Consider the following 14,325-nt stretch of genomic DNA (forward strand, 5'->3'; position numbering starts at 1 on the left):
CTTTGTTCCTGAACCGACCCAAAAACTCCTACCAAAAACACCAGGGGTTAGGGTTAGAAAATCCTCAAATACAGTCCAAGATCTCCAAAGCCGAACCTAGTTTATATGATGGTAGATACATTAAGATAGGTTTGCCAGAGAGACTCACTTTTGCCAATGAAAGTGAGATTGAGGAGAGAATAGCCAATCGATCAACAAAAATGAAACGTGAGGTGTCGTTAATTTATGACAAATTAAATGCTACATACATGAGAAAAGATGGTTCATATTATAACACCCCTCTCGATTTATTCAATGATTTTGAAAGTTTGAATGCTCAAAATAGTCCTAAAAAGCGTATAATCTATTTACCAACCTTGGTTTTAGAAAGATACATCATCAGTCTGGAGGACGAACTTGATCAAAATAAAATCAAATATTTTAACAACGAACTCAAATTTCAAATAATCATTAAGGCTTTACAACACCAAATCTCTGTCATTGAATCCCAAAACAACAAACTGGCCTCTAATGTTCATAAACTTGAGAATCAAATTGCAAATCAAGTTGTTAATTTTTGTGAATTGATTTCAAAGAACACTGAATCACGGGACTCAAACCCAAAATCTGTGAATGACTCCATCAATTGTGAAGGTCTAGCACAAGAACTCAACGACTTTAGTGATTCTCTTTTGACCAAGTTTGACATTGTTGAACGTAGGTTAGAATCATCTAGATCCAAATCACTAGATCACTTCTTAGAATCTCAACCCAAGATTCCAGAACTTAAGTTAGAACCACAACCCGATAAAGAACCTATCTCTTTAGGAGCTCAGGATGTTGAGACCGACCTTACTCAATTTGTTGACAAGCTAGAACGAGAAAACTTAGATCTGCAGGTTAAATGTGAGATCTACAAGAAAACTCTAGCAACAATTGAGAAGATGCCTGTAGTTCCCAAAGTAGAACCCACTTATGATTTTAAAGACTCTGTTGTAGTTTCTATTGATGACCTTGTCTTAGAAATTCAAGAGTTAAAAGCTCATGTGAATCTACTTAAGGAAGAGAATGACACCTTGCATGACCAATGTGATTCACTGGAAAGTATGGACTTCGTGACCAAAACCATATATACAAAACCTGGTTTTTACAAGATCTGTCCGGCCTGGTACTGAGACCATACTAACCTCTACTGACACTCCAAAATCAAATGTGGCAGTTGGTTCCAGAGTTACAAAGTCTGAGTTGTCCAATGCTTCAACGTCTACACCCTAGACGATTAAAAAGCGGGTTACTTTTGCAAATACCCCAGCAGTTACCAACTTAAAAAATCCCAACGCATCTTCACGAAAAGAAAAGTTGGTTGTCCAAATTGCTGCCCATCTTAAACCACCATCTTCCGCCAGATTGCTGAGGAAACCAGACAACCCCGTACAATGAATAATCCTAGAACGGGGTGCATCTATCCACTCTGCAAAGAAGGTTCGAAACCACCCCGCACCGTCTACTCAGAACAGGAGTGGTAGGTCATTTAATCAAGAGTCTAAAACCACTAAAAACCCGCAACAATCAAAGTTCCAAAAGTTCAAACGTCAGTTGGTTTCTGCCGTTGATAATGTTGCATACAAGGTAACTAGTGGTTTAACAAAGACTCAAAAGTGAAATCATCGCAAGCGTGCACAAATAGCTAGACAATCACTGCAACATAATATGAATCGATTTCAAACTGAGTCTAACATTAAGATTTTAAATTTCACAGGACCTAAATCAAAATAAAGCCTTTTGAAAGAGTGGAAACCCAAGACTGAAACAGCCCAAGCGTCATCGAGTCCAGCTTCTCAGTCATGGTCATTTAAAAGTTCTAAATGTAATAGACATTTGTATTTTGGTCACCAAAAACATGATTCGTGTGTTGTAATGAATGTTAAAGCTTTGTTAAATGATTCACTTGTGAGACTTGCTGTGCTAAACTCTATGAAATTGCGTACTAATCAGGAACCCAAGAAAATTTGGGTACCTAAAATCTGTGCTTAATTCTGTTTTGCAGATTATCCCAGCATGTGTATGGTACTTGGATTCTGGATGCTCCAGACACATGACTGGTGATAGGTCAATGCTGATAAACTATGTCAACAAGTTTTTAGGTACAGTACGTTTCGGGAATGATGAAATCGCGAAAATTGAAGGATATGGGGACTACGTAGCAAACAGTGTCACAATCAAACGGGTATCCTATGTGAAAGGACTTAGCTGTTTCCTATTCAGTGTCAGTCAATTCTGTGACAGTGACCTTCGTGTGATCTTTGAGAGATCAAAATGTTGTATTCAAACTATGGAGGGAGAAGATCTCCTCGTAGGCAAATGCACATCTACTCTTTACTCCCTCACCATGCAAAACGTGTCCTCTAATCCGCAACCACTCTGCTTGGTTTTGAAAGCAACTTCTGAAACCTCCTGGTTATGGCATCATCGAATGTCACACCTTCATACTCAAAACCTCAATAGATTGGTATCTCATAATCTAGTTTATGGTTTTCCACTCATATCCTTTGATTCTGCACACATATGTCCTTCCTGTGCTATGGGTAAGATACATAAATCATCTCACAAATCAAAAACCGAGCACAGCACAATGGGTCCTTTACACATGTTACACATGGACTTATGTGGACCATTGCGTATCACTAGCTTTGGCGGTAGAAAATACATTCAGGTGATAATTGATGATTTCTCTCGCTACACTTGGGTGAAATTCCTAAAAAGCAAATCGGAAACTCCCAAAGTGATCATTGATTTCTTGAAGAGAATCCAACTATCCTCAAACAAACTCGTTCGAATCCTCCGTACCGATAATGGCACTGAATTTCAAAATTCAACTCTTAATTCATACCTTACCAATACTGGTATCACGCACCAAACTTCTGCCGCCCGCACACCACAACAGAACGGTGTTGTTGAAAGACGAAATTGAACCCTCGTTGAAGCAGCCAGGACAATGCTTGTCTACTCTAAACTGCCTCCATCTCTTTGGGCTGAAGCGGTATCTACAGCATGCTTCACACAAAATCGTTCAATCATCAACCGTCGTTTCAACAAAACTCCATACGAACTTCTCTTTGATTGGAAACCAAATGTCAAATTCTTTCGCATTTTTGGTTGCGTCTGTTATGTACTAAACGATCAAGACAATCTAGGGAAGTTTGATGTTCGTGGTGACAAAGCTATCTTCATTGGCTACTCGCAGGATCGTGTAGCTTATCGCGTTTACAATCGTCGAACTCGTACCAATAAAGAAAGCACCAATGTAATGTTTGACGAGTTGTCCGGAATAGTTCTTGGACACAACGGTTCTTGACCCGGTCTCAACCCAATGACACCTGAATCTCCAATCAGACATGTCCTACTCGCAACCTCTGATGACCTCGACGTGTTGTCCGAACCAATCGTTCCTCCAACCTCGCCCAATCCCACGGTTACCCTACAGCCGATTGCTCCAGAATCAATGACTATTGGTACTTCTACTCCAATAGTTATGGGCGAATCACCATCCATTGAAAAAGACTCCGACGAGTTCTTTATACTGGATGACCTTGACACTTTGTGCCTCATCTTCTTCTCGAGTCCCTTCTATTGCAAAACGAGCTTCAACAATAGAGACTCCTCCCCTTGTAAACGATGACTCAAATTCCCCCGAAACGGTTCTTGCTCATGACACTGAATCCCATGAACACGAATCTTTTATCAATCCTTTCCCCAATCAAACATCAGATCCTGAGCCACCTTTGGTTCCTATCGCTGAAATTACAGAACCTCCCTTGACTAATAATGGTGCCAATCATGATGTTAACATGGAACCATCAAGCTCTTCCTCATCCTCTCATGCTGATACATCTCTTGATGATATAGCCTCTCGAAGGACATCCTTGACTACTTCCATTGCCAACCCCACGTTGTACATTCAGTTGCCCCAAATAACACATAATCCACCGCCGCAAGCTTCGTCATTGGGATCATTATCTATGTCTACTAGCTCTACTTATGTAGATACTTCATTGGATAATGCGCATAATGAACCTCTCCCTCACTCATCCAAGTGGCCTAAAGATCACCCAATCAATCAAATCATCGGTGATCCTACTTCGTCTATTAAAACCCGTAGTGCTTCAAACAATGAATGTCTATTTTCTGCCTTTCTGAGTAATGTGGAACCTTACACGGCTAGTGATGCACTTCAAAACCCTGACTGGTTTGTCGCCATGCAAGAAGAAATTTATCAATTTGATAGTTTTAAAGTTTGGGATCTTGTCCCACGACCGGCTGGAAAAATCATTATCGATACCAAATGGATTTTCAAGAATAAGAAGGACACTCACGGCATTGTCATTCGCAATAAAGCACATTTGGTTGCAAAAGGATATCGACAACAAGAAGGGATTGACTACGATGAAACATTTGCACCCGTCGCACGAATTAAAGCCATTCGACTATTTCTGTCTTATGCTGCCCACAAGCAGTTTACAGTCTATCAGATGGATGTGAAAACAGCCTTTCTAAACGGCGTGCTTCAAGAAGAAGTTTATGTTGGTCAACCTGAAGGTTTTGTAAATCGAAAATTTCCAAACCATGTGTACTTGTTGTCAAAGGCTCTTTATGGATTAAAACATGCACCTAGGGCTTGGTACGAAACCCTCTCTGCATATCTGCTCAAAAACGGTTTTTCTCGTGGAACCATCAACACTACTCTTTTCATAAGAAAACAAAAGGATCACATTTTCTTGATCCAAGTTTATGTCGACGATATCATATTTGGTTCTACTTCCCCCGCTTTGTGCTATGAGTTTTCTAAACTCATGAAAACCAAGTTCGAAATGAGTATGCTTGAAGAACTTCATTTCTTTCTGGGGTTAGAAGTTAAACAACTTCCCAATGGTATTTTCATCGAACAATCTAAATACATTTTTGATATGTTTAAAAAGTTTAATTTTCCCGACATGAAAATATCCCGAACCCCAATGTCTATCAACAACACTCTGCATGTTGATCTCGACGGACAACCATTTGACCAAACCCTTTATCGGAGCATGATAGTTTCTTTGATGTATCTGACTGCCAGTAGACCCGACATCATGTTTAATGTGTACCTGTACGCCCGATTTCAGGTTAACCCTAGATATTCCCACTACAAAGCTGTAATACGAATCTTTAGTTATCTAAAGGGTAGCACTCATCTAGGAATCTGGTATCCCTTCGAAACTGGATTCGACCTGACTGCATTTACGGATGCTGATCATGGTGGTGACAAAGTTGACCGTAAAAGCACCTCAGGAAGTGTACAATTTCTAGGTTGAAAGCTAGTCAGTTGGTCATATCGCAAACAGAATTGCATCTCACTTTCCACAGCCGAATCTAAATACATCGCGGCTGCGAGTTGTTGTTCACAAGTTCTATGGATGCAAACCCAACTACGTGACTATGGATTTATAATTGACAAAATTCCGATCTACTGTGACTCTCAGAGTGCCATTGCTATCACTAGCAATCCAGTCCAACACTCGCACACTAAACACATTGATATCCGCTATCACTTCATAAAGGACCACGTGGAAAAAGGCAACATCGAACTTTATTTTGTCCCGACCAAAAATCAGTTGGCTGAATTACTTACTAAGGCCTTAGATGAACTCACGTTCAAATACCTAGTGGGTGAACTAGGCATGGTAGATTTTTCTGACATATAGATTCATGGCATGTGCCTAGGGGGAGCAATAAGAATCATAATGGCTCTCACATAAATTAAAATGTGAGACCCGCTCTTCAAATAAGGTTTTCTAAAAACTAAATTTGCAAAATTTATTTTTCAAAATAGGTTTTCACAAAGTAAAACATATTTTGAGGGGGAGAAAGAACGAATTTTTGCAAAATATGATGGCTTCTACATACTTCTGTGTAGAACCCGCATCTCAAAGTGGTGTCAAACACACTTCAAAGTGGTGTTAAACATCAAAACGGATTTTGCACAAATAACAGTGTAAAACCAATATTTACACACATAACTCTCCCAATAAACTAAAGCTAAAACGTGCAACTATCAAGGGGGAGTTTAAAGATTCAAATGTCAGTAATGACGGAGGATGTGTCCTAGTGACTGCCTCAGGAGGATGTGTCTAGATGACTGCCTCAAACAAAATTGTCATCAAATGATGGAGGATGTGTCCTAGTGACTGCCTCAGGAGGATGTGTCTAGATGACTGCCTCAAACAAAATAGTCATCAAATGACGGAGGATGTGTCCTAGTGACTGCCTCAGGAGGATGTGTCTAGATGACTGCCTCAAAAGTGGAATGACCTAACAACTTGATGCAAATTAAGTGTTTGGAGTCTCGAACTGCTGAAGGGGTTTCGAAAAACCATGAATAGGAACCCATCGTATCGGCCGGATATCCTCTATCAACACCTTATTGTAGAAGGTGGGACCTCAAACAGGGTCCAGAGGTCAGACTTATCTTGATGAGGGAGATCTGTCTAGTTCAACGGAGAGGCAATATGACAATACTTAGGCTTACCTTGGTAGATTTATCAGACCTCCGGATGGATGATCACCTTAACGATCAGTCAGCCATTAAGCCTGATAACACACACTCCTTAGAGAGTGCAAAAACTGAAAGAGATGTGTCACCTCATGACATATCAATGACTTCAGGACGCGATGTAAAATCTTCCTACATTACATCGATTTTAACCGACACTTCGGTGTTAGGTACTGTTGGAAGGCTTGGTATAACCAAGAGCGGGAAACCCGCAACCAAGTTCCATGATACTTTAATCATGGGGGCGGATAGTTTACTAACGCCGACTGAAACTTCGGTTATCAGTCATCCTCTTCATCCGCTGAGGTAACTCCTGGAGAACCCAATTCCGGCGAGGTCAATTCCGGAAAAAGTTTTGGTTTCAGAAAACTTGTCTAGTGTGACAACTAGCATGATTGTTTTAAACCTGTCTAGTGTAACAACTGGCTTGACTTTTACAAAACCAAAAACGTTTTTTTGAAAGATCCTGTTTTCTCTAAGGATCAAATTTTACCTTAATCCCTTTGTTTTCTCTTAGCAGGTACACGTTCTCTCTCTGGCGGACATAAAAAAAAAAGATGAATTATTATTTGAGGGGGAGCAAAGGAGGTTTACCCAACAACGAAAGATCATTTCAAGACCTCTTCGTATGTACAAAAGAAGATAATTCAAATCAAAAGAGACTAACAATCAAGGGGGAGATTGTAGGTAAATCAAATCAATCATAACACTCTCAGATCGGTTTTTCACATGTGCCAAAGTTTGTGTTCAAGATTAATAGCATCAAAGGCATCATAATTCCAAAATCTACGAACCAAATTTCACTCTGAAAGAAGACGTGACTCCAACACATCAAGCAGAAATCACGACCCACAAGAAGGCTACAAAAGTCACTACAAGAGAACCATCACGGGAAGGTTATAGTTTTTGAAAACCAACGCCAAGGGGGAGATTGTTGACCATCTTTATTGTCGTATTTAGTGGCGTTAGGTTTTACTGTATTTTACGTGTGTCTTATTGTATTAAGCTAAGTTTTACTTATAAACATCTCATGTAACATTTAGGAGGTTGCTCTTTATAAAGCCACCTCCTCACTCTTTGTTGTATAGGTTGAGTTATCATAATATTGCAAGTATCATTCCACACACTCTTATTCTCTCTATATTCTTTCTAGTCTTCCTAAACCCATAAACACTACAAGAACCGATCGGATCATCCTTCCAAAGGGGACTAACACTCACATTATCATAATAAACAATAGTAGCCTTATAAATTGGATGTCGAAGTTCCAAAAGTAAATTACGTAACCAATAGGATTAGGATACTACGTTTGCAACGCCACGATATTCCACCTCGACACTTGATCGAGAGATAGTAGATTGGCGCTTGGACGACCAAGAAATTAATTAGATTATCGCCAAAGTATACACAATAACTGGAAGTAGATCGTCTAGTGTTGGGGCACCCGGCCCAGTCTGCGTCGGTGTATGAAACCAAGGAGTGAGAAGCTGACTTATGCATGTGTAACCCAAAATCGATAGTACCTTGGATGTAACGTAAAATACATTTCATAGCGGCCATGTGACTGTCGCGTGATGCATGCATGTGGAGACAAATCTTTTGAATAAAGTATGCAATATCAGGACGAGTGAAGGTCAAGTATTGCAACGCACCCATAAGTCTACGAAAGTATGATGGATTCGAATAAAGTGCACCAACAGCACAAGTTTGTTTAGCTTTAGTATCAATCAGAGTTTGTGATGGTTTTCAACCCGACATCCCAGCTCGATCAAGTATCTCTCGGGCATACTTAGTTTGGTGAAGAAATAGACCAGTGGACGTGTGTTCAACTGCAACCCCCAAAAAATACCTTAGTTTCCCTAAATCTTTCATTACAAATTTAGTAGATTACTGTTGTATAATAGCTTGACGAAGATGATCAGAAGAGGCAGTCAAAATGATGTCGTTAACATAAAGCAAAAGATAAGCAATATCTGGTCCTGTTTATAAATAAATAAAGAATTATCACATTTGCTATATAAAAACCCAAGTGTAGACACAAGCGCAGCAAACCGTTGATACCAAGCCCTAGGAGCTTATTTAAGGCCGTAGAGAGACTTTTTCAAGTGACATACGTAAATTTATGTTTAAAAATCCACATAGAACGTATAACATGCATATTAGGTGTACGTGGTACAAGGTCCCATGTCCCATTTTTAATAAGCGCATTAAACTCATCCGTCATGGCACACTTCTAATGAGGATCATTAAGAGCCTCAGTAGGACTACGTGGAATAGGAGAAGGTGTGGAAACCGCAGAGAGGTTGAAGGGAGCTTTAGGTTTATATATCCCGGACATCGCACGAGTAGTCATGGTGCGAGTTGGAGGAGGAGTTTGTAAGACAGAAGACGTGTTGGTAGGTGAAGATGAGTGTTGTACACTGTCCGAATTAGAGGTAGAAATGTTGGACATATTAGGATTAATGTGGGCTTGGCTAGACGAAGCTGAGACAGATGGAAATAAATTTGGCGAGTGGGTATGGGCCGGACTATTGGGCTCGGTGGGTATAGAAGTGGAGGGAGTGGTGGACTGTGACGAGTTAGTGTTTGTAGTGGAAATACGTGGTGTGGATTGGGCCGGACTAATGGGCTCAATAGGTACGCGATTGGGTGGAACGTGGTTAAGAGAAGGAGAAGGTAAGGTGAAAATATTGTCATAAAGAAAATTGTAGTTGTTTGGACTGTTCGGTTGAGTTGATGAAAAAGGAAAGGTGGTTTCATCAAAAAGTACGTGTCTAGAGATGATGATTTTTCGTGATTGGATGTCGTAACATTTATAGCCACGATGAGAAGTAGGATAACCAAGAAAGACGCAAGGTGTGGAATGGGCTTGAAGTTTGTTTTATTTTAGGAGAAGGAATAAGTGGGTAACAAAGACACCCGAATACACGTAGGTGGGTGTAGTCGGGTTGACGTTGATAAAGAACATGTGTGGGGGAGAGATTTTGTAGAATTTTGGTTGGAAGAATGTTTAGTAGATACGTGGAAACGGATAAGGCGTGGTGCCAAAAATTAGGAGGTAACGATGAATGAGCGAGGATGGTGCGAAGAATGTTGTTTATTGCTCGAATTTTTCGTTCGGCTTTACCGTTTTGAGGGGATGTATATGGGCAAGAGAAACGGAACGAAATTCCATGTTGTTTGCAAAAGTTATGGAATGGCGAGTTATTATATTCAGTGTCATTGTCACATTGAAGGGTTTTGATATTGCAAGAAAATTGTGTACGGATATAGGTATGAAATGTAGTAAATGTATCGTATACTTGCGACTTTCGTGCTATTGGAAAATTCCATAAGAAATTAGTATAATCGTCAAGAAAGAAAACATAACAACAATGAACTGGAGAAGTCCAAACATCACTGTGAATAATTTGAAATGGAGAGGTAGTACGAGTAGTAGAATCAAAAAACGACAATTTAATATGTTTACCAAGAACACATGGCTCACATAAATGTGAGTTTTTATTACAATGACTAATAATAGACTTTTTATTCTTAAGAAAATGAAAAATATTGGCGCCAGGATGTCCTAAATGTCGATGCCATATATCTTGTGAAAAGGCACCAAGAGAGGTAGGTGCATTGAGTTGACGAAGAGCGGAAGTGGTGATTGGGTAGAAGTCCCCATTACTATTACATCTCATCATGATGAAAATTCCTGTCCTGAGATCCTTCACAGTAAAACCAAACAGGTCAAATGTTATAGCAACAAAATTATCAGTATTTAAATGACAAACAGATATTAAATTTTTAATGAGATGGGGTACGTGAAGGACATTTTTTAAACGTAAAGGAGGATACAGTTTGGAAAATGTTGTATGTCCTGTTCCACGGATGGGAAGTGTATGGCCATTACCAACGATAATGTGTCTAGGTATGCGCAAATTAAAATAGGGAGAAAGAATACCTTGATAACCTGTCATGTGAGAAGAAGCTCTGGTGTCCATGTAACAATTTTCGTCGGGCAGGTTAAGAGACATGGTATACATAGCTTGGTCAATATTTTTTGGTGTATAGGAGGACGAGGGTGAATTAACTGCCTTGTTAGCCTGAGGTCCGGGCCCAAGAATTCCCGAGGTATTGTTCTGATTATTGGCCTGATCCATGGGGTGGTAGGGTAAGGGCAAGGTGAGTTGCTTTAAGCTCATGGTGAATTAAAATAGTTCGTGGGCCACGAAGTAGGATGAGCCCAAGACTGATTTGGATTACCCTATTTATTATTCTGTCTGGACCAATTAGGGTTCTGATGATTCCAATTTTGGGACTGACCGCCATTCCAGTTGCTCCTCCCTCGTCCTCGACCACCAAATCGTCCTCCTTTGCCACTGTTACGTCCACCACGACTTCGATAATTACTGGAATTGGTGTGGCGAAAGGAGTTATTATCGGTTCTAGTGGGTCGTTGTTGAGGTTCTTTGGTGTCAGAAGTGGCGAAGAGTGCAGGTGAACCAGATGAATTGGTGAGAGCTGCTTGTCGTTGTTTCATGGTTTCCTCGAGTATGAGTTTGGATCAAGCATCATAAAAGGTAGGTAATTTTTCAGATTGATTGATGTGCGTAGCAAGGGTGCTGTAATTTTCGTTCAAGCCAGCAACTAGTTGAAGAACAAGACGATGAGGTTCAACTTTTGAATCAACGTCAGCAAGCTGATTTGCTAGAGATTTAAGCTCTTGACAATAAGCTAATACATTCGGGAAATTATCAAGCTTACAGTTGGTAAATTTATTTTCAAGAGCCAAAGCACGAGTATGCTTATTGTCGTGAAACATATTTTTGATACGATTCCAGGCTTTCTTTGATGTCAAACCAGATTCCATCATGGTAGAAAGAAGTTCTTTGGAGAGTGTACCGTACATCCATTGTAATACGATAGCATCATGACGGTCCCAAACTTCCTGTGTGATTTCGGGTGCTTTAGAAGAGGTGGCTGGAATAGTGTCGGAGGTAAGATGATCAAGCACATCATGTGCTTTACAGTGGATTCGAAACAATTCGCTCCAGGTATTGTACTCACTCGTATTTAATTCCAATTTGATAGGAACCGAATATAAAATATGATTGACAGGTTGTAGTTTTGTAAGATCAGAAGACATGATGAACAAAAGAAGGGGGTGAAAGAATTCATTGACTGATTAAGAAGATTGCAGGATGTTGTGAGGGAATGAAGGATCGCCCTTAGGCTGATACCATATAAGAAGGTAAAATTATGCATGCCATTCTCATTAATCGACATCCCTATATATACAAGGTATTGTGCTTATCACTTCCTACATATATGGAAGTTGATTCATATTCAAACTAAAACAATATCTTCTAAATAAATACAATATCTTCTAAATAAATACAATGAGGGCCGGAGACAATAAACGCAACTGTAACTTTGTCATTTAAAAAATATGAGTAGTATAAAAGAACGTCACTTTTTCTAGCGACTTGCTAGAAGGATTCTTTCATATAACCTGCAGTTCAAAAGAACAAGCTAACGAAAACAAAATAAGAAAACTGAAAACCTAGGCACCAAAATTAATATACGCACTTATGTGCATATTGATGTCAAAGCTAAGGAGTATAAAATACTATTAAATTTTACAAGGAAATACTATTAAATACGATACAATTTTACACAAGATATTTATTTATTTAGAGAATGGATATACTTAAACCTTGCTACAACACTTATAGGCAGTGTACCTAATCGTACAGTAGTGTAGTTTTTAGTAAGTCCGGTTCGTTCCACAGGGAAAATCTTTTAATCAAAGCTTAACGCTATATTAGTTTAATTTATAAAAATACAAATATATATATAAGTAATATTATTATTATAAAGGGGGGTTTTTACCGTTTAATGACCGGTTTGTCGATTTTAAAACTTTAGTTGCAGTTAAAACAAAATGTAAAAATATTAAATAAATAAAAGACTTAATTTAAAGCGTAAAGTAAATAACGATAATGAAATTGCGAATAATAAAAGTGCGATAAAATAAACTTGCGATAATTAAAAAGTACGATAATTAAAAGTGCAATTAAATACAATAATAATAAATAAAAATGCGATAATTAGAAGTGCAATTAAATATAAAATAAAGGAAATAAAATATGAAATAAAAGAATTATGCTTATTTAAACTTCCGTAATCATGATGTTTGACGTGTTGATTTTAGTTTTATGCCCATGGGTTAATTGTCCTTTGTCCTGGATTATTTAATATGTCCGTCTGGTTTTTGTCCATAACAGTCCATCAGTCATAAATATAAAGTGCGAGTGTCCTCGTCAAATTATCCTTATACCCGAAGTTTAAATATTCTAACTAATTGGGGACTTAAACTGTAACAAGATTTTAATACTTTGTTTAATAATTACACCAGGATGTCGACTGAGTGTAACCCAAGGTTTTAATACTTTGTTATCAATTATGCCAAGTGTCCTTGTACATAATTTCACCCCTGTTTTAATAATTCTAGTGACTATTAATTCATTCCCGTGTCCGGTTAAATGAACGATTATTCGTACATATAAATAACCCGCCCATCGTGTCCGATCGAGTGTATATAGTTATTTATAGGGACGTCCAATTGTAAATCTTTATATTAAAATTAACAAATTATCATTTAGTTAAACAAATATAAAGCCCATTAATAGCCCATAGTCTAATTTCCACAAGTGTCGTTCTTTTGTCCAAACCCCAATTATGGTACAAAGCCCAATTACCCAATTTTAATAATTAGCCCAACATCATGATTACTTCGGATTAAATAAGCATAATAATAACTTAGCTACGAGACATTAAATTAAAAATGTTGAACATAACTTACAATGATTAAAAATAGCGTAGCGTTACACGGACATAATTTCGACTTACACCCTTACAACATTCGCTAACATACCCTTATTATTAGGATTTAAAATTAAAATTAAAATTAGAATATAAATATATATATATATATATATATATATATATATATATATATATATATATATATATATATATATATATATATATATATATATTACGTATATATTGAGAGAGAGATAGATTAATGATATTTTGATCGATCAAACTGCGTTTGCTTTTATAGGCAGTTTCATTTTTTAGGGCTCCGCGAGTCGCGGCCCTCTCGTTCCTCAAACTCCACGAGTCGCGGAGATATCAAATCCAGCTCACAAAGCCTTGGCTCCTAGCTTGCCGACGGATATATATATAATATATAAATAATTATAAGAATTATTTAAATATTATATTTTATTTATGTGCATAGTTGACTTGTAATTTTTAGTCCGTTGCGTCGAGCGTTGAGAGTTGACTTATATCCCGGTTCCGGATTTTCGAACGTCCTTGCGTACTATTTTATATCTTGTACTTTGCGTTTTGAATCTTGTACTCTTGTAATTTCGAGACGTTTCTTATCAATAATTGGAACCTCTTTGATTGTATTTTGTACTTTTGAGCTTTTTGGTCGTTTGCGTCTTCAATTCGTCGAATCTGTCTTTTGTCTTCACCTTTTATTATTTAAACGAATATCACTTTTAAATAGAACAATTGCAACTAAAAGCTTGTCTTTCTTGAGGAATAATGCTATGAAATATATGTTCGTTTTTAGCATTATCAAATATTCCCACACTTGAGCGTTGCTTGTCCTCAAGCAATATAGTCTTGAAATACTAGAATCACTTCTTTATTCTTCACACTTTGTACATCAGTGATTTCTATACGGCGGTATAAAC

At 38.2% G+C, this 14,325-nt stretch overlaps 1 protein-coding gene across 1 annotated transcript; it reads right to left on the reverse strand.

Annotated features, from left to right (window-relative positions):
• Positions 1 to 11,114: 11,114 nt before the first annotated feature.
• Positions 11,115 to 11,696, reverse strand: LOC139859242 (uncharacterized). The gene has a single exon (XM_071848036.1). The coding sequence runs from the start codon at positions 11,694 to 11,696 to the stop codon at positions 11,115 to 11,117; it is 582 nt and encodes a 193-aa protein (XP_071704137.1).
• Positions 11,697 to 14,325: the final 2,629 nt, after the last annotated feature.

Source organism: Rutidosis leptorrhynchoides, chromosome 7 (assembly GCF_046630445.1).
Source record: "Rutidosis leptorrhynchoides isolate AG116_Rl617_1_P2 chromosome 7, CSIRO_AGI_Rlap_v1, whole genome shotgun sequence".
Classification (NCBI taxonomy): domain Eukaryota; kingdom Viridiplantae; phylum Streptophyta; class Magnoliopsida; order Asterales; family Asteraceae; genus Rutidosis; species Rutidosis leptorrhynchoides.